Source organism: Oryctolagus cuniculus, chromosome 11 (genome assembly GCF_964237555.1).
Source record: "Oryctolagus cuniculus chromosome 11, mOryCun1.1, whole genome shotgun sequence".
NCBI classification, from domain to species: Eukaryota; Metazoa; Chordata; class Mammalia; order Lagomorpha; family Leporidae; genus Oryctolagus; species Oryctolagus cuniculus.
Window position 1 is genome coordinate 41534844 of NC_091442.1, and position 23989 is coordinate 41558832.

The 23989-nt window shown below is 43.9% G+C and overlaps 1 protein-coding gene across 11 annotated transcripts in view; it reads right to left on the reverse strand.

The window, feature by feature from the left end:
• The window catches only part of KIF16B (kinesin family member 16B), a 321890-nt gene that overhangs the window by 240843 nt on the left and 57058 nt on the right, over positions 1-23989 (reverse strand). For all 11 annotated transcript variants that reach the window (XM_070052111.1, XM_008256361.4, XM_008256360.4 and 8 more), the window contains exons 5-12: positions 20925-21022; positions 19754-19863; positions 16117-16259; positions 14211-14379; positions 13887-14018; positions 12590-12765; positions 9695-9760; positions 5841-5900 (exon numbers count right to left, since the gene is read on the reverse strand). In XM_070052111.1, the coding sequence (XP_069908212.1) occupies positions 5841-5900; positions 9695-9760; positions 12590-12765; positions 13887-14018; positions 14211-14379; positions 16117-16259; positions 19754-19863; positions 20925-21022 (954 nt within the window). The remainder of the gene's footprint in view (positions 1-5840; positions 5901-9694; positions 9761-12589; positions 12766-13886; positions 14019-14210; positions 14380-16116; positions 16260-19753; positions 19864-20924; positions 21023-23989) is intronic.

Genomic DNA, 23989 nt, shown 5'->3' on the forward strand with positions numbered 1-23989 from the left:
GCAAGGATGAGACCCTATTTATTGAAAAATGAGAGGAAAAGCCAATGCTAGTGGGATTCGATCCGAGCGCAAGCCCAGGGCCGCCCGCACCACTTTGCAGCTCTGCTATGGACAGGCACTCCCAGAGGCAGCCCTCCCTTCTGCCGCACCATCTGTCAAGACAGGAGCCAGCCTGATGCTGCCGTCCAACTGCCTGTGATTTATTCTGAAGCATGGAGCTCAAGGAGTTATTTGGAAGTCAGATAACAAACCTTGAGCATTTTTCTGTAACCATTTATAAAATGCTGGAACAGAGAAACCAAAATGTGTACAAGGCAGATAAACCACAAAGGGGCATAAACATGTTGGGGGTGGGGTGGAGAACAATGTTGGGGGAGGGGAGTGGGAAAGAATTGGAGGAGGATTCGTAAAGAATCGCTTGAACACAATCACCACTCATAAAACTTATACCGGGCTTGTAAAAAGCCAGGCCAAAAGGGGCACAGAGGGGTACAATGTATGGCTACCAAACCACTATAAACACTGCACGCTACAGCTATGCAAAAGGGAAACCACAGAAAACCCCCGAAGCCAAGGCGCGCAGAAGCTGATCTGGCACAATATTAGCGCCTGAGTCCCAGGAGAGTCACGGCAAGTTAGGACAAACTTACCCCAGGAGGAAAATCACATTGAGCTAGGAGGACAGCCTCTACAAGGCAAGAGTATATTAACACACCAGGTGATGAGGGGCTGGCAGTGCAGGCAGGAGATCAGGTACATAGCACACTTTTGTATCAGACAAAGTCTTACCACAATAAGAAACTACTTCAGTATTGAAATCCAAGAGACTTTTAATACAGGGAATTGGTGTCTAGCCTTAAAGAGCCAGGAAGCCACTGGGGACAGTGAGGCCACCCACAAACTGGCAACAACAGGGAAACAGCATTGCCCCCAGACAGAAGGGGCAAAGTGAAGAAGGGGCATCTGTGGAGGCCAGGGCTGTGTCACCAGGGTGAATCAGTCTTCAACAGTGGAAGCTGAAACCATGGACAACAGGCCAGTCCCTGGAGAGCCTTGCAGGGCCAGCATCGGGCGGGTCTGTTTCTCTCCAATCTCCCACAGGGGTGTGGACCAGGGCAACCCAGCAGAGCAGAAGGGAAGGGATGGATCTGAAGACAAAGACGTCTAAGACTGCTCCACTGCTCCTCTGTGTCAGCACACGACCTGCAGGTGCAGGGGAAAGCCATCATTCCTAACCAGCTCTGGGGCAGTGCTGATGCTGCAAGCCCATGAACCCCACTTCCAAGCAGGGATCCAAAGCATCCAAGTACAGGGCCAGCAAAAGGAACTCAGCCATCCTCCTTCCATAAATTAACAAAATGCAGCCATGTAGGAGCCTTTCAAACATGTAGAGGTGGGAGCAGGACTGGGGCAGGGCCGCTGCCTGCACAACCCTCTCAGGTCACTATTCCCACCATGTCATCCTATCTCTATGATTCACAGTCATTCCAGGCTAAATTGTGTCCCCCAAAATCTCGCATGCTTAGCCCTCAGAGTATGACTATATGTGAAGATAGGACCTTTACTTAAGTTCATATTTATTAACTAAGGTGATTAAGTTAGAATGAGGCCAATTGAGTGGCCCTGATTCAATATGACTGTTGTCCTTATAAGAGGTGATGGGAGCCGGCGCCGTGGTTCAATAGGCTAATCCTCCGCCTAGCGGTACTGGCACACTGGGTTCTAGTCCCAATCAGGGCGCCGGATTCTGTCCCAGTTGTCCCTCTTCCAGGCCTGCTCTCTGCTATGGCCCGGGAGTGCAGTGGAGGATGGCCCAAGTGCTTGGGCCCTGCACCCCATGGGAGACCAGGAGAAGCACCTGGCTCCTGCCTTCGGATCAGCACGGTGCGCCGGCCACAGCGCACTGGCCGCAGCGGCCATTGGAGGGTGAACCAATGGCAAAGGAAGACCTTTCTCTCTGTCTCTCTCTCTCTCTCTCACTGTCCACTCTGCCTGAAAAAAAAAAAAAAAAAAAAAAAAAAAGAGGTGATGGGGACCTAGGAAAACCAGGAGTCTGGCACACAGATAAAAGGGCCTGTGAGGACCCAGAGAGCAAGGAGCCACCTGCAAGCCAAGGAGAAACCAACTTGCCAACACCGTGATCTTGGGTTACCAGCTCCAGGACTGTGCTTGACAACATTTCTGCAGCTTAGACCAGCCAGTCTATGATATTTCTATTATGGCAGCTCCAGTAGATTAACATAAAAGTTTTTATTTTTGCTTCTCGTTGCTCACTGCATCCCATTAAGTTTTCCTGACACGTCTGCATGTGACAAGCAGAGCTCTAGGAGCCTGCTAAACAGAATGAGAAAGAGATGGGCTGGGCCAGACCCTGTTCCCGCTGCTCTATGAGTACCAGATGCGACGGCAGAGAGAAGGAGAAGACAAGATTCCCTAACTCAGATGCTGACAGACACTGTGACCCAAGTAAAACTAAATGCTACGAAAACAAAGGGGAAAATAAAATCACCCTAACTGGGGAGTCGGGGAACAGGTGGGGTGGCCATCAGGGAGGGCTTCAACAGGGACTCTGACAGAGGCACAAAAGAGAGGAGCATTCCATGTGATGGAGCAACTCAAGCAAAGGCCAAGAGACACTCAGAAACCCAATGCCCAGGCGGGGACCAGCAAGCCAGCAGGCAGCAGCATGGCCAAGGTTGGGCAGACAGAACTGTGACACAGCAGATGGGACCCAGCAGAGACCAGTGCCCCTAGAGGCCAGGCAAGGAAGTATGGACTTGGGCAAACGAGGACCATAAAATTAGGGGCAGCAGAGTGGACACAGAGATTACAGTGTCCCTTTAAGATAAACTCACGTTCTGTCTACTTTCCAAGGAACTCGGAACCTTTATTATCTATTACCCTGTTAACTCAGACGTGGGGGAGCGGGTGCTATCTGCAGTGACTTCCAAGCTGGGATCCAGGGTAAGTGACAGTTGTGGAAGAGAGTCACAAGCCAGTGTGAGGCGGACAGGGAACTGAAGGTCCAAGCTCCAAGTTCTGCAGGTCAGAGCCCGAGGCTGCAGACACTAATACTGTGCTGCCACCATCTCAGTGCCTTTTGTCAGAGCAGAACCCTGCCGCTCTCCCTCCAGCTCACTCGACGTGACCTCGACCCTCACCCAGGCAGGGCCAGGGAAGCACAGGCTGGATGCAGAAAGAAAGGAAGAAAGCCACTCTTGTTTCTGAGCATCCAAGAGCTCGGGATCAGCTGATGTCCAGGGCAACTTAAAGGGCTTGCAAGAGTTCTTCTGACTTTAAAGGACCTCCACCCAACACGCTGTCTGTGGACTCCTACCCCTGCACGAGAGGAGCTTCGCCTAGCTTCCTACATGTATCTGATGCACCACCTCAAGTCTCCTAACAGAAATGGGAAAGGGAAGGAGCACAGTGGTTGCTGCTAACTTGGGTGGGTTCCAGGCAGCTTTACTGGGACAACTTCCTGACTGAGGGAACACATGGACAGCAGAAATGTAGGAAAGGGATCGCACAAACCACACTGATACAGACCCATCAAATAGCAGGCAATTTCCAAAGAACATTTTCAAACAAAGCACTCCCATAGCCCCCTTCTTCACCTGAGCCCATGGGCACTGTCTTACAACAAGAGTTTAAGGCAGCCCCTTAAGACATCAAATGTGAACAGAGAACGACCATAGGTTTAAAGCACAAATACCAACGAGGAAAGTCAAATGGCTGGCAAGGCCAAGAGAAGGGGAAGATGTAAAACAGTGTTTGCCTTTTTCATTACCTTTAACACCTAGCATGTATAACATACTTCCCATCCGAAGATAGGAAGCAATCAGATTTATGAAAACATGGAGGAAGATTTTAGCTTCGGGGTCCACATCATCTCATGAGAAAAAGCGTAAGGAAAAACCTGGGGGTTTCACTGTCAAGACTGTGAGTGGACAACTTGGCAGAGAGAGGAGTTATAAAACTCCTCCCACAGAGACATGGAGCGAGCACAGTCACATTAGAAGATAAAACCTGGAGCACAGTGGGTCAAGCCTCTGCCTGCAGTGTCCACATCCCATATGGGCGCTGCTCGAGTCCTGGTTGCTCCACTTCTGATCCAGCTCTCTACTATGGCCTGGGAAAGCAGTGGAGGATGGCACAAATCCTTGGGCCCCTGCACCCACGTGAGAGACCCAGAAGAAGCTCCTGGCTCCTGGCTTCAGATCGGCACAGCTCTGGCCGTTACAGCCATTTGGGGAGTGAACCACTGGATGGAAGACCCCTCTTTCTCTCTCTCTCTCTCTCTCTCTCTCTCTCTCTCTCTGCAACTCTGCCTTTCAAATAAATAAATAAATCTTTAAAAAGAGAGAGAGAGAGAGAAGAGTCAAAACCTAAATCTTTTAATTTATTGCTGCATTGCTCTGTGCTAACAGGCACTACATATAATTATGAATTTGCAAAGCAGTAACAACCTACAGTTCCCACTTTCCTCCAGTGGAGATTGTAGTGGTCCTGAGCCAAGTGCCATACAAGGTCAAACAACTTGGGCTTCAGGAGCTACAGCAGGCCCTTTAAGAGCAAATGCAACTTAAACAAAAAGATACTTACCCCACACTTGATTGTTCTAAAATTCAAGCGAAGTTTTCACGCACAAAAAGCTCTCAACAAAAGAAAGCAGAAGTGCCATACCTCAAAGTTACAGATTTATCCTGGTAACCAGGGGGAGAGAGGAAGAAAGTCTGAATGTGGAAGCCACATTTAGCACATTTAGCCTTCTGGAGCTAGAAGGAATAGGCCCAGGGCCATCACAACACCCCACCATCAAATCCCAGCACAACCCTGACCTTACCATAGTCTTTTTACTCCCAGAGCAGGCCAAATTGCCTAATGAGTACAAGGAGGATGTTAGGCAACACAATGCTGACCCAGCTCCCTGAGACAGCTGGCAGATGCAGAACTGAATGGCTAACCCATTGACGGTACTGCTGTGAGACACTGGCTGGATGTGTGATTTTCACAAGATGGGGATCCAAGTCAGAGTCCTGCCAAGACATTTGGTTAAACCTCATCTAGCTACTCACCCATATTAGATAGAGATTCGAATTCTCTGGGGAAGCTTTATCACAACAGACCTTAAACACCACCCTCAAATTCAGCAGCCTCTGCACTGCCTTCTCTCACACATCAAGTAACCAGACAACATCAAAGCACAAAATTCAAATCCGAAATTAAGCCTGGTGTGGCTGGGCCTCAATAGACAGAGATTTTGTAATAATTCAGCAAAAAATAAGAAACTTGCATTTCAAAGTACAGAATCTGAGAAACAGAGGCCACTCCTGACATCCTTTCTTGGGGAGGCTTGGCAAGCAGGCACACCATCACCACGTGGCCCTGAGATGCGAGGGGAAAAAAACTGCAATAGGAAATCACGAGTTTAGCAACTTCCGAAATCTAGCCGGCCCATGCGAGTGTATATTATTTTCCATCTGATGTATCTTTTTTTTATTGGCGTAACAAAGCAGCAAGACAAAGTAAATGCCCTTGAATATGAAACAGAGCTGAGATGTGTGCCAAGTCAGAAATGGAAAAAGCCCAATGAGTAAGAGCACATATCTTCAACATCAGCACACCCGGGGTGAGTCAAAACACACAGCTGTGTGATGTCTACTCACCTCCCTCTGACTTCTCAGAATCAAACCAGAATCCCCACCCATGGAAGTCACCAATCAGTTCCACCAGTCTTACCTTAAGCAATGTACACACTCGCCACATTTGGAAGGGAAAAGAAGTTCTACCTATTCAAGCAAGCATAGGAAGACTAAGATACCTTATATAGTCCTTACTTTCAAAATATTCTGGGTTTCATTCCACTTGTTTGTCCATTCCTTGGTCAACTCTTGGACCTACAAAGAGAAACAAACACCTGTGATTGCTCCACCCAAAAAAATAAATAAATAAAAATTCATATGATTTTCTTGTAGAAAACCTCTAAGTTCTCTTAGCTTATGAAAGGATACACTCTAATTTTTTTTAATTAAGTCCCAATTTCTACCCTTGAAAGAACCATCACCACATATAAATCAAACAAGCTCATCTTCTCCTACAAACTACATTAAGGCCAAAAAAGAACAGACATAAATTTGTCAAGTTGCCTAGAATTTTACAACAGTCTTTTTCATGGGGACACTTAAATAAAAGCTGCTTCCCCCAATTCTTAACCAAAATTACAAGTTCAAGGATGACAACATTCTATTAAAGGGGTTAAATTTTCCTGACTGTACTTCAGGTCCTAAGAAACAATGATTTACTTTTCTTTCTAATTAAATGTGGTGATCAAATCACCTTGGATGCTACAGTTTTCTTTTAGGAGATAATTTGCTTTTGTAGTTAATTAATAGGGTTTATAAATCTCATTCTATCTTTTTAGAAAAAAGGCAGTACTTTAATTGACTCTTTGAGTAAAAGCAAAAATCTTTTGATAAGAATCAGCTTCTTTCCAAGCAGCTGTAACTTAGAGGAGAAAACACCCCCAATTGTTGAACACAGCAATTTGGAAATTACTTCTCAAAGTTAATGGAAATACTCTTCCAGTTCCTTAAAACTTTTTATATGATCCTAGTGATTAATCCACTAAGAAGCAAAAAGGGATACCTGAACTGAGGGGTAGGAAAAAAATAAAAAAGAAAACTGTGTTCTGTGGAAAGGAATACACCTAGGGCTACACCAGGACTCTCCGCGAGGGAAGAACTCCTCCTCTCAGCACCTTTACCAATCCAGCTACCTCCTCACTCCCGACAGCCATCGCCCTCCATTGACACCCCCTCTTCCTCCCACCAGTAGGAAGAAATTAATGTGCAGGGCACTTCGGCTAAGAGGGAGATGCTCACATTAAGTGTAGTGACTGGAAAGGGCACTGGTGTCAGCCACCTTTGTTACTGACCAGAAATGGAGGCGCTGGGGTGATGGCTCACTCACCAATATGCAATCCTTCCCAGTCCTTCATCTCATTCCTTAATCTGCCTCACATAAGACAATCGGAGAGCCAAGCACCTTAAAAGATGTCTACCTTTACCATTATGAGTGTCAAAATCTACCATCTTCTTGGTCAACAACAAAAGAAACGGAACTGAAAGACCCTTTCTAACTTTTTTATGATCTATGAAGATCACCCTGATTTATTCAAAACCAGTCATAGACTCCAACCCTACAGACTGAAACGATAGCAATGAAATTCTCATGGCTATCGGGGCTGTTGTTTTCAAAAAGCTTTCAGGATGAAAATACTCTTATCCCTTCCTTTCCTACAGCAGACTAAAAGATTGGCATACTGAATCTGCCAATTTGTACGAAGCAGAGATCATTAGCAATTTATCTGAGAATGCAAAGCACTCAAGAGGGACTGATTCTGCATTCTACCAAGAGGTATGTTCTCACTTAACAACTGTGAGCCAATCAATCCTTTTTAAATTCAATCAAATTATAGCATTAAATATGTGTATACATACATATATGCCTTGGATTTATTTATATTCATTTATAAATCCAAAACATGTTTATACATAGATAGATGGATGTGCCTTGGATTTATTATGTCATTGTATCTGAATCAAATAATATTTATTTAGCACATTAATAAGGAATGCAAACACATGATATCACCTGTAACAATGTGACCAGGTGATATTTATAGCCATGTGGATAGCAAACAATTAAAAAGGGTCAATGAAAAAAACAGATGAAAACTTAGAAAAATGTTATGAGCAAGATCAGCAGGCATTTCTGTCACAGCATGTATAACGCATTCAAATTAAAATGTTTATTGGTTTCTATTAACTTGGTAGGTACTTATGAAAACTATTATGAGAAACAATTTAAGACCATATCCAGACATTTCACAGCATTCAGAATTAGAATTTGAAGCACTAAAATACAAAATTTCATGAGAAAAATAGGGATTAAGAAACTAACATTTTTCCTAATGCTATTATCAGTATATTAATCAGCCTAATTATCTAGAGAAGTGTCAACAGGTCCCTAACTACAACCCAATTTATAGCCTGCATATTGTGTATTCTTAAAAGACCTTTTACCAACAGAATCCAATTTTCTTTCTCAATCTCTTTTAACCATTCAGCAACATGAACACAATCTACTCCAAAAGCTGTTCTTAAAATCTGTTTCTCTTTGCCTGAAGCATTATTTTGCTCTCTGTTTTAAAAAACGAAAAACCAGTATAGAACCAGGTCAGCCGTGAAACGGGTTTTCACACAGCACCAACACAGCTGCTGACTTCGGCCCATCACCACTCTGGAGCCACTCCCTGTCTGGCTGCTCTCTGCCACCTTCTCCCTGCCTCAACTCACATCCAGCTTCAGAGAAAGTAAGTACCTACCTAGAAGAGTCAGAGGTCCTCCCCAAATGCTGAACATCCCCCCAGAAACAAAGTAAAGAGATGACAGAAAGCTAAACGGTGGCCACTGTTCAGCTATGGTGACCACAGCTGTTTCACAAATGTTGAACTGGGCCCCTCTCAATGTGGGTTCTTGGACGCTCTGATGACCCCAGCAGCTCACTGCTTGGTCAAGAGGACCTGCTTGTGAATTCAACTGCAGTGAACATGTGCCAGACAAATCCCATTTGCCAAGACACAGAAAACACGATGCAATATGAGAGACCTTCCAATAGTTCTTGGGAAATGTGTATTAAGAAAAAACCACGCGGGGCCGATGCTGTGGCTCAGTGGGTTAATGTCCTAGCCTGAAGTGCCAGCATCCCATATGGGTGCTGGTTCAAGACCCGGCTGCTCCACTTCCCATCCAGCTCTCTGCTATGGCCTGGAAAAGCAATAGAAGATGGCCCAAGTGCTTGGGCCCCTGCAACCACGTGGGAGACCCGGAAGAAGCTCCTGGCTCCTGGCTTTGGAATGGCGCAGCTCCAGCCATTGCAGCCATCTGGGGAGTGAACCATTGGATGGAAGACTTTCTCTCTCTCTGCCTCTCTTCTCTCTGTGTAACTCTGACTTTCAAATAAATAAATAAATCTTTAAAAAAGAAAAGAAAAAACCATGCATGGATTGAAAAAAAAATTAAAAACCAAGTAAATTCACCTTAATTCCATTTTTCCATATACTTTTTGAAGTACCCTTACACATAAAAAAGTCAGCTGCTGTATTTCTTTAAAAATGATCATGGGAAGGGGAGTAAGGAGGGAGGCTCTGCGTAATGAATAACATGAATGTCAAGGAGTAGGTACCACAAAACAGTCACCTTAAAAAATAGTGAAAGCTGTGATCTAAAAAGCAAAAAGTCAGAGCCAGTGCTGTGGAGCCTCGTCCTGCAGTGCCAGCATCCCATATGGGCAACAGTTCTAGTCCTGGCTGCTCCACTCCCAATTCGGCTCTCTGCTGTGGCCTGGGAAAGCAGTGGAGGATGGCACAAATCCTTGGGCCTCTGCATCCATGTGGGAAGATTCAGAGGAAGCTCCTGATTCCTGGCTTCGGGTCAGCTCTGCTCCAGCCACTGTGGTCACATGGGGACTGAACCAGTAAGTGGAAGACCTCTTTTTCTCTCTCACTTTCTTTCTTTCTCTCTCTCTCTCTCTCTCTGCCTCTCTTTCTCTCTGTGTGTAACTGTGACTTTCAAATAAATAGATAAATCTTTAAAAAAGAAAAAAAGCAACAAATCAAAGTATCACTTACTCTGGCTTCATTTTGCTGAAGTTTTTCTTCCATACTTAAAGCTGTGGGGGAGTCCAAGAGGGCGATCTAGAATTCAAAGCATAACAAATATCAGCAATTAGCAAACAGCAACAATCCAGAAAAAGAATTTTTCCATAAATAAATTATCAAAAATTTCCACAGAAACCAACAGAGGTGAAAAGTAAGGCCCTACATTCTCCTAAAAAGTACCAGTTGTCTCAAGTATTTAATCTATGAGACACACACTTCATAGTATCAGAACCATGGCACCCTGGCGAGTCTACATTTGCAATACTACTCAGTAAGGGGAAAGACACCACACACTGAGGTTTCACCAAAACCAAGCCATCTAAACCCCTAGATCTTCAGGATCTACCCATATGAACATGCCTGAAGTATAAAATTCACTGGGAACATGCCTAAGTCTCCCACAACTCCAGGCTCCTGAGGTTCACCAACAGTGAACAAAAAGAAAGAAGCTCATTTATATTCACTGTAGAATGGCATTGCAGGGATGGTTACACTATAATCTATCCATTTTGGAAAAACGTAAGGACTGTTGACGTAAGAATGATAAACATCAAAATCAGGTTAGAACCGGGAGGGACAAGCAGATGGGGACAGAAGAGGAAAATGGAGCTGGGCGGGGAGGGCTCACTCAGAGCATGTTCATCCCTGGCCTGGACACAAGGCTCCCTATTCTGTGTGCTTTCTCACTGCCTGGGATGTCTTTGGGAAGAAAGAAAGGCAATGTACCTCCCACCCCATCCACAGGCAAGCACTCTTCCCCAGTTGGGCACAAAATATGGATTAACTTTAGTCATATGTGTCGCTCCCCGTCTTCGCAGAGGAACGACGCAGGACCCTGCGCTGTTCTTTTGTCTGCTCGGCCCTCCCGGGGTTTGCTGCTGGTTCTTCCCGGGTTGGCTACCGACCCTTCCACCTCCGTGGAAGGGCGGTTCCCCCTGCCACTTTCCCCACTTCCGCAGGGGAGCGGCACACCGCTGGCCGGCTCTCTCGGGGGCTGCACAGGTGTTCCTTCAGATAGATGTTCCTGGTGCATGTTGTCTCTCTCCTCCTTTATAGTCCTCTTCCACCAATCCCAACTCTGCTACCCACACGCCGAGTACACTGCTCTCCTCCAATCAGGAGCAGGTCCTGCAGCTTGTCAAGTTGGTGAGAGGCAGCTGAGTAGAAGCTGTTTCCTCCTCTCCCGGCGCCATATTGTGGGAGAGCAGATGCATAGAATAAATCTTAATTCGAGTAACAGTCTAGTCCGAGTTGCTCCCCACAATATGCAAGTATGTCTGCGTTGCTTCTAATTTATATTTTAATTTATACTGCTTTTAGCTTATATTCTAAAGATTGCCTTTTTCACTCAATAATATGTCTTCTAAAATACTCAGTAAAAATAAACCTGCTTCAGTCATAATCATTTTGGTTCCATTTACAGTGTATCATTATATATACTCTGTAATTTATGTAATTATTAGCACTCCCCGATTAATGTAAACGTAGTGGGGGCTTTTTTTTGGTTTGTTTTTCCCTAATCTTTTGCTTTACCAACAATACTACAGTGACCATCTGGCTATGGGTTACAAGGCTGTGTCACTGGAACACAGAAGGGGAACTGGCAAGTCATCTATATGCATGATTTTTTTTCTTTAATTGCCAAGTTGTCCTCTGTAGAGGCCACAGTATTTTTCTCATTGCTATTTATTTTCCACTTTCTGTTCAAACTACAACACTCAAAAGGCGTTCTTCCTAGGCTCAGTTAAACAACTTCCTTTCACACGATGGAAGTTCTGCATCATAAAGGGAAATGTGTGTGCAGATGTTTTCAAGTTCAATAAATAATTCCTGTGCATCTGCTACCCACCTTTTGTGGGAAAGAGCTGCCAGGTATATTTCAGGCTATAGGAAATTCAGTGAGGTTTGCACCCTGTCTGTATTTTCACAGATCAAACCATTTATGGGCTGTCAAGAGCTCAAGTGTCATCTATTCCTACATAGAAGGCACTACTGTAGAGACACCACTTGCATGTAAAAAAAAAAAAAAAAAGGATTTCTTTTCATAATACACTTGAGACATCCATTCTTGGGTTAAGAAATTGGAAAGAAATGCATTTGTATCTTTATTTTATTTCTAGCTTCACTCTAACTCCAACCTTTTAAAAAGCAATCCTTGATTTTCTTTCAAGGGTGGCCTTTCTTCACAGAAGAATCTAACCCTACTAGAACTTAACACACTCTATTCATCACAGAACATAACTCTGCACACACACTAGGCACACTCTAAATAGATTTATTGTGAAAACACAAAAGGACAAGGCTTTGTTCACTAGAATCCCAAAAGCTCTTAGTGAGGCCATTTCAACAATTCAGCAAGGCTCGCACACAGTATCTCTGCCAGGCCCCAAGCATCATACCCCACGTGTCACTGAGTCACCACAGTCACCTCTGTGATGGGCGACAGGAAGCAGAGATTCAGAAAGGTGTTCAAACAAGTCTTTCATTCTGTTAAAACACATTTTAAAGTCATAAAATGCATGGGTAGAATTTTAACTATTACTCTAAGCATCTCAATTTCTTTCCACTAATGGAGATTATGCTGCTAATCCTATTGCATGCTAAATTTCCATCCATAATTGATAACTATTAGATAGTTAATCATTTCAGGTTTAGTGGATAGAATCTTACACACGTAGCACATAATGAATGCAAAGGCCAATAGGAGGCTGATGTAGAGGAGAAACTGGCTAACTCATTCAAAGCTTTACTTAGCACTTATTTACTCAAATCAATAGTAGGAGCGAGATAATTGTCTCATTAAGATCCAGAAATAGATGCCATTACTCAAAAGAAAATCATCCGTAAATCTCAGAAGAACCCAACCTGATTCCCTTGCGCAAGCAGCATCTTCAGCCTGGCTATTTCAGCTCTCAGTTCACGGATGAGTTTGACGTTGGCGTCCTCATTAATGGTAGGCTTGTTGATGATGTTTTTGGCTCTATTTGCATAGCGAAGAGTACTTAGGGTTTCTCCGTAATTGACATCAGCAGGTGAAATGGCTGTGAAGAATGAATTCAAAAAATAATTTATCCAGCACTCCATGTTTCATTTAACACAAAGTTGGTGTGTAATTTAAAAGTCAGATTAACCCCAGGTCATTGAATAGACTAAATATTCATTGCCACAGCAATGAATATTAAAAATTATCTAAGATTTATAAGAAAGGGTGCTCACAAAACCAAAACACTAAATTAAATGTCACTTTGCTCTTCTGAAGTCTACAATCAGCCATCTAAGATGAGATGCCTCACTGTAGGTAGTTTTTTCAGTTGAAAACATAAGACAGATACGATTTCAAGACCACATATTTCAAAATTAAGTAGGAATCAAATAATCTTAAAAGTTTTGTCAAAGCTTACCACCTGGAAACACCTGAAGCAGATCAGGCAATTCTTGCTTTCCTCAAGCATTGGTTAAACTCACCCCCCACCCTCCCACCGAAGTGAAGGGTTAAGTGACAACACCACTTCATGTGGAGTACACACCCTAAGGTAGAACCCTTGTCTCCATAGTGAACAGGTGTGCTGGCCATGGCAAGGACGTGGCAGAGGGGAAGGGCAGAGTGGAAGGAACAGAGGGTGGAGAGCAGAGTACGACAGCAAATAGTTCTTGAGTTTGCCGCAATTATTCTCTCCTCTCTCTCCAGTTTTTTTTTTTTTTTCCTCTATGCTGTTTCTTTCAGTGAATTGGTCAAAATGCAGAAATAAAGTATATTACTGTTATCATTATTTGTCATATGTATTGTTCTTCCTGTCAATTTTTAATTTTAAATTCTACATTTACTGTTTTTAAAAGAAAAACAACATTGGGTTATTTTTATTCTATGCCCCTGTAATGCTTTCTCTCTATGAATGAATGATATTAAGTTTCTATCTTACACTTTAAGCAAAAGAAAACTGCAGATTATCACAGCTTTCATAACACAGGGAAGCCCTATACAGTGAATAATAATATACTGTATTATTAAATCACAAAACATAATTGTCTTCAAGGTAGAAAGACCATTCATTTTTCAAGAAACAAAAGGTGCTATATATTAACAAGACACTTCAAGATGCAGGATTTCCAGTTAATTTGCAGGAACCATTGGATGCTAAGGAAAATAACTTAAAACTCTTACTGGCAATCATGATGGTTTTAGAGTTTCCTCCAAGGCTATCTTTTAACAGCCAAGTCAAAACAGAATCCCTGTAAGGCACAAAAACCTGCTTCTTCTTTACAAGAGGGTTTGATGCATCCTGAGATAAATCAGCTGTAGGGGGGGAGAAGGAAAAAAAAAAAGGGAAGAGAGGATAATTATTAAAGTTTGTTTTTCACTAATTTCACTTGCAAAAAATCTTGAGGAAATTGCCTCGGTTTGCAACACAGACTTTGAACAAATCTGCCTCGTGCTGCTGTGGCACCATGAGGAGAAAGAGGCAGCAAGGGACGCGCGCAAACCCACCTAAGGCAGAAATGACGTTTCCCAAGGTCACCAGAGACTTGTTAATGTTTCCCCCTTCCTTCAGCCTAACCCCGGTGGCACCGGTGGCATCCGCACGCTCACTTCCAGCAAGATCAACTAAGTGGATCTTGCTCACGGTTTCACATGGCATTTCAGAATCAAATTTTGCCTGTGGTAAGACATAAAAGTGAAACTGAGGAGGTACACAGGGCCCTGATGCTGTTTGCGATACAAATTCTAATTATTTTCCACTCCTCACTGAGATCTCTCGGGGTAAGATTTTGTTTTCATTTTGCCGTTTTACTGGCCTTCAACCTGATTACAGAATCTTCCCAAGAGGAACTCAATATGATGGAAGTCTATCATGATGCCTGATGACGCCTTCTCTCAGATCGCTCAGTCGCGCTTGACAAAGGCCTCCTGAGGCCGCAGTGAAATCGGAGACCAGGCTCTGAGGGCCACTCACCAAAGAAAATGGAGGCAAACAAATAATGAGTACTATTCTCTTCCAGGCTCCCCAGCAGTCCAAGCTCAGAGGCGCTCCAAGATGTGACAAATACAGAAAGGTTATCTGACCATTACTTGGTGTTACAACATTTTGCTTTACCAATTACTTTTTATGTGAAACCTAGAAAACTATATTCTCTGCTTCCAAATTCTACCAAAGCTTTATTTTCCCAGTGAGTCTTAAACTACATAGCAAATTTGGAACCAAAATGCAAAAACAATACACATTTCGAAAGAAAGGTAAGCTTCTTAGAAACTAGAAGAGGTCATAGCCTAAACAAGCAATAAATAGAAAGCAGGAGAAAACTCAGTCAACTACAGTAAATCACATGACAAGGCCTAGCAAAAGGTGAAGAGGTGGCGAATTTTAGGAGTTGCTCTGGGTGATCCTCGACAATTGTTCTCACTTTCATGCTCTCTGGCCCCCTCACTGGTAAAATGCTGTCTTCCGCTGGCTGATGCCTGCAACTGTGACTGCAGGTGAGGGCATCCCCACCCTTGGAACACGTGCACAAGCTGCGACAGGATCCAACAGGTTTTCTTAAGATTGATTTATTTATGTGAAAGGCAGAGATACATAGAAGGAGAGTGGGAGAGAGACAATCTTCTATCTGCTGGTTCACTCCCCAAATGGCCACAACAGAAACCAGAAGCCGGGAGCTTCCTCCGGGTCTCCCACATGGGTGCAGGGGCCCAAGCACCTGGGCCATCCTCTGCTGCCTTCCCAGGTACATTAGCAGGGAACTGGATCAGAAGTGGAGCAGCCAGGACTTGAACCAGCGCCTGTACGGGATGCTGGCACTGCAGGCAGGGGCTTAACCCTCTACACCACAGCGCCGGCGCCCGACTTGGATATTTTTACATTCAGGTGTTCTACTGGCCTTGGAGTTAAAACAGTCACCCTCAGGAATTTCCACATGGCTAGAAGACATTCTCCAGCCCTTGGTCATAATGAATTCCTCCATTAGGACTTATAAATGTCCCTTGTCCTGTAACATCATCCTAATAATCACCATCAACACTGCGGGCCGGGCTCCATGGGGCGACAATGGCCTCCAGCCGGTCTCACTCGCAATCCGTTATCTCCTGCAGAGCTCGCCACAGTGACAACTTTGGCTTAATTAAGCACAGAGCAAGTTTTTCCTTATGCCTAGGACAGAGCAAGATGCGTGCTAAATATTTCTTAAGGGGATGCATCCGGACATTTCAAATGACTGTGACTGTAACCACGGAGAAACCCAGAGCGCAGCACATGTTTGACTCTAATTAACAGGAAAATGACAGTCAGTCACCTTTGCCTGCTGCCACTCCTGGTTCAACAGTGATCAGTCCTCAGCTGGTGCTAATCAGCCAGTCATGACCTCCAGGACGGCACCGGACGGCCCCACAGCTGCCTTACCTGAGTGAACTTGATGGTGAAGATGGCATGAGACCTACTGCTGACATCATTCATGCCAGTTGCGGCCGTGGTCCGATTGATATTTCCTGCATCCATAAGTTCTTCCACATCACTGTAATTCTGTACCAAGTGTTTGGATAAATCTGGAAAAAAAAGGGGGGGTGGGGTGGGGGTCGGGAGTGAAGTAATCACTCTAACATATAGTAAATGGAGTAAGAAGTTTCCCTCTATGAAATGAAATAAGAACTGTCCAAATCTGCTGACTTGATGAAAGATCTTGTTTCTGGAATGTGTTGCTATAAAACCCAGTCTTGGGGCTGGTATGCAGCAGGTTAAAGCCCCAGCCTACAGCACCAGCATCCCATATGGGCACCAGTTCAAGTCTCAGCTACTCCTCGTCTGATCCAGCTCTCTGCTATGGCCTGGAAAAGCAGTAGAAGACGGCCCAAGTCCTTGGGCCCCTGCAACCATGTGGGAGAACTGGAAGAAGATCCTGACTCCTGGCTTCAGATCAGCTCAGCTCTGGCCATTGCAATCATTTGGGGAGTGAATCAGCAGAATGAAAGACCTCTCTCTCTCTGACTCTACCTCTCTGTAACTCTCTCAAATAAATAATAATAATAAAATAAAAAACAAAACCCAGTCTCGGGAGCTTACTACAAAACCCAGCTCTGTGGCTTACTAGCCATGGACTTCATGGTTTCAGACAAGTTGCCTAGTCTCCCTGTGCCTCCGTCACCTCGCCTGATCTTGTGAACCTACCACACACAATATTAAGAATGAATATTAGTTTTCAACATCAACCTCATTTGCACCAGTCACAGCATACAGAAGAAAATTGCAAAAGCGTTACATTCCTGCTAAGCCCAAAAATATGTTTTTAAGTCCTTTAAATAAACTGTCATCTTTTTATTTTGAACATTCATATAGTTCCAAAGACAAAAAGTATACTGTGTAAAGAGATCCACTCCTCCCCTTATGCTATAAACCAAATGATATAAGTTTCCCCATTCCCTACTAGAAACAATCCACACAAACACAGGCAATTACATATATATAAAACGTCTCTCTTTCCTCATTTACAAAAACAGTAGCATACCATAAATATAATGTTGTACCTTGCTTTTTAATGTAATGATATATTGAACATTCTGTATTGGTTCATGTGGTTTCTCATTCATTTTTAAGCCTACAGGGCATTCGATTGTATGTTTGCACCATAATCAATTTAACCAGTCTCCTATTGAGACTATAGAAGCTGTTTATATTTTGTTTCCAATTACAAGTAATGCTGCTACAAATAATCTTGTACATAAGTCTTTTCAAATGTCTACCAATGGTTCACAGAATTAATTTTGACAGATAGAACTGCTGAATCAAAACACATTTGAAATTTTAATGCATATTGCAAAATTGTCCTCCACACAGTCAGCATCCCATACAGGACAATTTGCACCCAACAACAGTAACATGTAAGACAGCCTGTCTTGGGGGTGGGTATTAGGCCTGGCAGTTAAGAACCTGGTTGCAAGGCCCACATTCCACACCAGAGTGCCTGGGTTTGACCCCCAGCTCTATTCCTCACTCTAGCTTCCAGCTAATACAGACCCCCACCCTGGGTAGGCAGCAGTGATGGCTCAAGAGAATGGGCTCCTGCCACCATGCGAGAGACTTTGATTGTGTTCCTATCTCCCAGCTTCAGCCCCTGGGCCATTTTGGACATGTGGAGATCAACCAGTAGAAACTTCTACTCCCTCTCTACCCACATCACAAATAAAACTTAAAAACACAAACAAAAAAAGAGTGCTTCTCTCCCAACACACTCTCCAGTACCATCTATTCAGGCATATGTATGTCTACCAAAGATGGAGAGGAGACAGATATTATCTTAAGTATTTTTATTTTGCTTTTCTCCTTTTTTATGAGCAAGGCTGAGCATTCCATGAGTACTTTCACTTCTCTGAGCGGCCTATCTATAGCCTTTGTCCATTTTTCTATTTGGCCATTGGATCTGCCCTATGGACTTAAAGGAACTTTTCACATATTAGGTAAATTAGTCATTTGACTGAAATTTGAAAATACTTTCTCAAGTTTTGAAGTAAGTTTTTTACTTTGCTTATTACAGGGTTTCTGCCAAGTGTAAAATTTTATCTTATTTTTATTATTTCAAAATTAACATCTTTTCTTGAAGGATTTCTGGCTTCAAATCACATTTTTAGAAGCTTTCCTTCCTCCAAGTTTCTAAAAAAATTTAACTCACGATGTCTTCTAACCATTTTATCATTTCATAATTTACATTGAAATATTTGAACCATTTACCATTTATCCTGGTGTAAAAACTGAACTATAGTACCAGCTTACTTTTCTTTTCCTCCTAGCAGTTCTTTTTAAGATGTATGTATGTATTTAAAAGGCAGAGGGACAGAGAGAGAGATCGTTCATCTGCTGGTTCACTCCTGAAATGCTGCAATAGGCAGGTCTGGACGGTCTCGCACATAGGTGGCAAGGACCCAAGAACTTGAGCCATGTTCCACTGCCCTCCCGGGCACAATAGCAGAAAGCTGTATTGGAAGCAGAGTAGCCAGGCCTCAAATCAGTACTCTGAAGTGAGATGCCAGCATCGCAAGTGGTGGCTTAACCTGCTGCACCACAACACTGGCCCGGCCTCCTAGACAACTGAGTAACCCTTACTCCTCTGATGCTTGAAGAGCACATTTATTAGAAACTAAATCCCACAAGTATCCAGTTCATGCAACAGTTTTTATGGTTTTTGAAATCCGATAAGACAATTAAAAGGAAAACATGAACACACATGCTGAATTAAAAACTTAACAATCATAGTTATTCCATGGGCCACAAAACAGCTACTTAGGGTCATACTTTGCTTTCAACACAGAAGGCAACAGCTCAAATGGACATTCAATAAAATATGTGCTGGGTCCTATAAGTGTATCTGATATTTTCAGATGAAAACAACCATCAAATATAGGCACATCTTTAAGCCCACGGCCAGTTCTCAGTCTTGCCTCCAAGGAGACACACACGAAGAGCAGCACCCACATGGAAGTGCCTCTTCCATATGTGTCAGATTCCTGCAGGCCAGCCATCACTCAGCCACCTTGTGCACGGTGAGTCGGCTATGCTACAAGGATGGCCTTGTGGCATCCCCACCACTGACTGGGCCACTGCTAGTGTGTCCCAGCACAGATGCTCACAGCCACACTTAGGACCTCTGGCAAGAGCTCTTGTCAACAGGCGGGAGGTATTATCTTTCCTGGCCGTATCAGCACTGGGACCGGTGACAATTCACGGCTAAAACACAATGCCACTAAAAGACACTAAAAGACAGATTGTAGGCTCGCTTGTCATGCTTGAGAACACGAGAAAACAATTTCCAGGGATCACCTTCTGCCAGAGGAAACCATTGGGCAGCCTCACAAAACCAGTGAAGGCCAGCGACATAGGAATCCATTAAGTGAACACTGGGAGGTGACGGCTCATGCCATGTCTACTGTAATAAACCAAAAGCAAACACATTTTTTTTTGTCTCAACATAACACTATCCTTTCTGTGTTGGAGAGTGTTGTGTTTACACTGATTTTTAGGCAGAAAAGGGTTAGGAATCAATCTCTCTTACCTTCTACGTAAGGTCCTTCTTTGGGATGCTCACGGACTCTTAAATTGAAGGTCTTAGACGACTTCCGCCTAAGCAGATCTCTCACCCGTTCATTGTAAATTTCTAAATAGCTAAAAAAAGTGTTAAATAGAATTAAATTAAGAAATACAAATCTAGACAAGCATAATAGTCCTAACAGCAAAATGCTTAGCGGCAGCAACACACATTTGTTGGGGAGGTAACTCTGGATTACCCTGGATTGTCTACACAGTGACCCAGAGTGGGGTACAACTGTCATTCTCATTTTTCAGGTGAGGCAAGGGCATTTAGAGTGATATAAATAACTTGTGCAAGGCCACACAGCCACCAAAAGGCCAAGCAGCTATGAGACCCTGGACTGACCAGTCCACACTCATAGCCACTGAGGCGGCTACACTAGCTCCCCACAGGTTTCATTTCAAAGAGGAAAAGTCACATGAAGCATTCAGATTTATTTGTGTATTAGATTTACAGTGACTCTACCAACATAAAGAATAACAGAAAGAGGCAAGGGGGGCCAGCACTATGGCGCAGCGAGTTAACGCCCTGGCCTGAAGCACCAGCATCCCATATGGGCTCTGGTTTGAGACCCGGCTGCTCCACTTCTGATCCAGCTCTCTGCTATGGCATGGGAAAGCAGTAGAAGATGGCCCAAGTCCTTGGGCCCCTGTACGCGCGTGGGAGACCTGGAAGAAGCTTCTGGCTCCTGGCTTCAGATCGGCACAGCTCTGGTCATTGCAGCCAATTGAAGAGTGAACCAGTGGATGGAAGATCGATCTCTCTCTCTCTCTCTCTCTCTCTCTCTCTCTGCCTCTCCTCTCTCTGTGTAACTCTGACTTTCAAATAAATAAATCAATTAAAAAAAAAAAAAGAAAAGAAAGAGGCAAGTACATGGGTTTCTGAGATAAATGCTACGGTGTCTGACCAAGCTGTGTTCTCTCTACCAGCCTCCCAAACCCTAACCCAAACTGAACCAAGGAAGCCACTGAGACCTTACTCTTTTAAGCTCTATGCCCAATTGCCACGGAGTGGGAGGGAAAGAGCAGACTCCCCTGGAATGAAAAGGCCTTATCCAGCCCAGCACCTAAGAGCAAGCCAAGCAGCCAGGGCTCCAACCAAGCTCACACCCAGGAACTCAGGCCACAGGCACTACCTGACTTCTGTTCGGAAGGATGCCTCATCCCATCTGGTGGTTTCATTTATGCGACTGAAGAGCCCTTCACAAATGCGAGGTATCAAGCCGGAGTCCCCCTGCAATGGGAAGGAGAATGTCACAGCTGTCCCTTCAAATAAAAGCAGCTCTTGGCCAGCGCCGCGGCTCACTAGGTTAATCCTCCGCCTTGCGGTGCTGGCACACCGGGTTCTAGTCCTGGTCGGGGTGCCGGTTGCCCCTCTTCCAGGCCAGCTCTCTGCTGTGGCCCGGGAGTGCAGTGGAGGATGGCCCAAGTCCTTGGGCCCTGCACCCCATGGGAGACCAGGAGAAGTACCTGGCTCCTACCATCGGATCAGCGCGGCGCTCCGGCTGCAGCACGCCAGCCGCGGCGGCCATTGGAGGGTGAACCAACGGCAAAGGAAGACCTTTCTGTCTGTCTCTCTCTCTCACTTTCCACTCTGCCTGTCAAAAAAAAAGCAGCTCTTGACTGAATCTGCAATCTGATGGAGTGAACTCAGACTCAGGGTCTGTCTACATGCCAATCCAGGCCTACCACCCCGAAACCCTCACACACCATTTACCACCCTCACCCCAGGCAGCAGCCCACTCTCTGTAGTGAGATGCTGGAGCCTTCTGACTTGCACCTGCTGAGGCTATAGTAACACAGTCGACCCGCAGAATCTGAGAGGCATGCATAGGTTCCAAGACTCCATCATCCCCACAGATAACAAAATCTGAGGATTTTATATTTTTATATGAAATGGCACAGTGGAGCTGGCATTGTGGCACAAAGGGTTAAGCTGCCACCTGCAATACTGGAATCCCATGTGAGGACCAGTTCAAGTCCCAGCTGCTCTACTTCTGATCCAGCTCCCTGCTAATGTGCCTGGGAGAGCAACAGAAGACGGCCCAAGTACCTGGACCCCTGACACCCACATGGAAGACCCAGATGGAATTTTAGGTTCCTGGCTTCAGCCAGACCCAGCCCCAACCACTGTGTTCATTTGAGGAGTGAATCAGCAGATGGTAGATTTCTCTACCTCTGCCTTTCAAATTAAAAAAAAAAAATCTTAGAAATAAAGGTACAGCATTCTTACATAACCTACATGCATGCTCTCATACACTTCAAATCATCCCTATATTACTTGCAATTCCTAACACTGCATCAAAGTTATACAAATATGTGTGTATATGTGTGTGTATCTATGTGTACATATATATATATACACACACACATACACACATACATATATATATATATAGTTATATAGTCCTGTTTAGGGAGTAACAAAGAAAGTGTATACATGTTCAATACAGACAAAACCACCATAGGTCTAAGCACATAGCACACAAATGAAATGCGAGGTGAACAGTGCTCAAATAGCATGTGCTGGAGATAGACGACCCGTGAAACAGCAGGAGGCATTCACTTCCTTGGCATGGACTCAGCACGGACTCACGGGAGAGGAAACTGAAGTTTGGCTCTTTGGAATCTTTTCAAAGATTTTCAACCTGTGGTCAGTTGAATCTGAGGATGAGGAGGGTTGACCATATGCGGTTAGCAGCTGCTAATTAGTTCAACACAGGACTTACTCGCTTTCAAACAAGGCAGTCTGCAACTGTAGAATCAAGTCAAAGGTATGTTGAAGACGGACCAAGGGAGGTGAAATATACACAAGGCAAAGAAAAATGAGGAAGACCTTCGTAGGTCCTCAAAGTGCTTAGTATTTGTCTCAAAGGTTAGTGACAGGACCACATTAAAACGTGTACCGCATCTCTCCTTTGATGCAGTGTCCCTACACTGGCCTTCCTGGACCACAAGATTGTAATGCATCCTATTACCTAGACCACGTGGGTGGAATGCTCAGTAATTCACGTCTCAGCACAGACAAGCTGATGAAGCTCAGAATGACATCAGGTGAAATGATCTTGTTAGGAAACTAAAACTTCAGAGTTGCAACGTTTGCTTCTTGAATCTCCTCCTTCTGCCTTCACTATACTCCCCACCTCCAAAATACAACAGGTATCGTCACTGCTTTAAGACATATTTTGTCTTTGTACTATTCAATCAGTACCAATTCTAGCCAAAGAAAGTTGAGCCTTTCACCATATTTTGGTACTTAATTTAAAGTAAACAAATAAATAAGAATAGCCAAGTGGTATTCAACTATAAGGTCAGAGAAAAGCAATTTTAATTTATGAGTGTTTTATAAACGTTTAATTTATATCAAATTGCCACTAGAGAATCAACATGCAAAATTTCACTTTCCTCAGAGGCACAGTAGTGAAGCAGGAAGAGAGAAGTGATGATAAAAGGAAAGGTAAAACTTCAAATTATCTGTTCCTTTTGTTTTTTCCTCCCTGCTTTTCAGCGTCAAGGACCCCCAACACAGCACTCATGGACTTGTCACAGGAAGGAAGCCAGGTCACGGGCACTGAAAAATCCCATTGGGAAAAGACCCTGTTCTGCTCTAATGTTCTACTTCCAACTGCCAAACCTTTGGCACTGACGACACCACCAGCAGCATCCAGGCTGGAGACCCTCACTCCTCCATTCATTTCCCCCCTCGAGAACCTGCCATGGGTTTGGAAACTAAAACCACGAGCACTATGTCAATCTGGGGAAACAAAAAGCAACATCAAGTGCCCACAAGAACTTTGTTTTAACCCCTCTATATTTGGGCAGCAAGAATAACATCAATGTCTGCTTATGGTCTCATAACTAAGCTTTATATAGTGTGTCTATAACTCTACAAAAACTCTATATAAACTATAAAAAACTTTTGCATGCATTGGCTGGATTGACGTAGTACCTTTCCATCAAAAAGCTACTTTTTTTTACATTTTTTCTTGGTGAAAAATGTTTTGAATAGTTTTTTAAAAGAGCAGACTTCAATAATTTTATTCAAACTGTTGTGTTGGCAGGAAAGGAGAATAAATTACTGGTGGGGCCAGCATACTTTTCTGATAAGATTATGAGGCCTTTAAGAACGGAAAATGAACTGGGACTTGCATCCATTATTCATGCTTATAAACTTAAAAACTATTTCTAATTTAAAATTTCT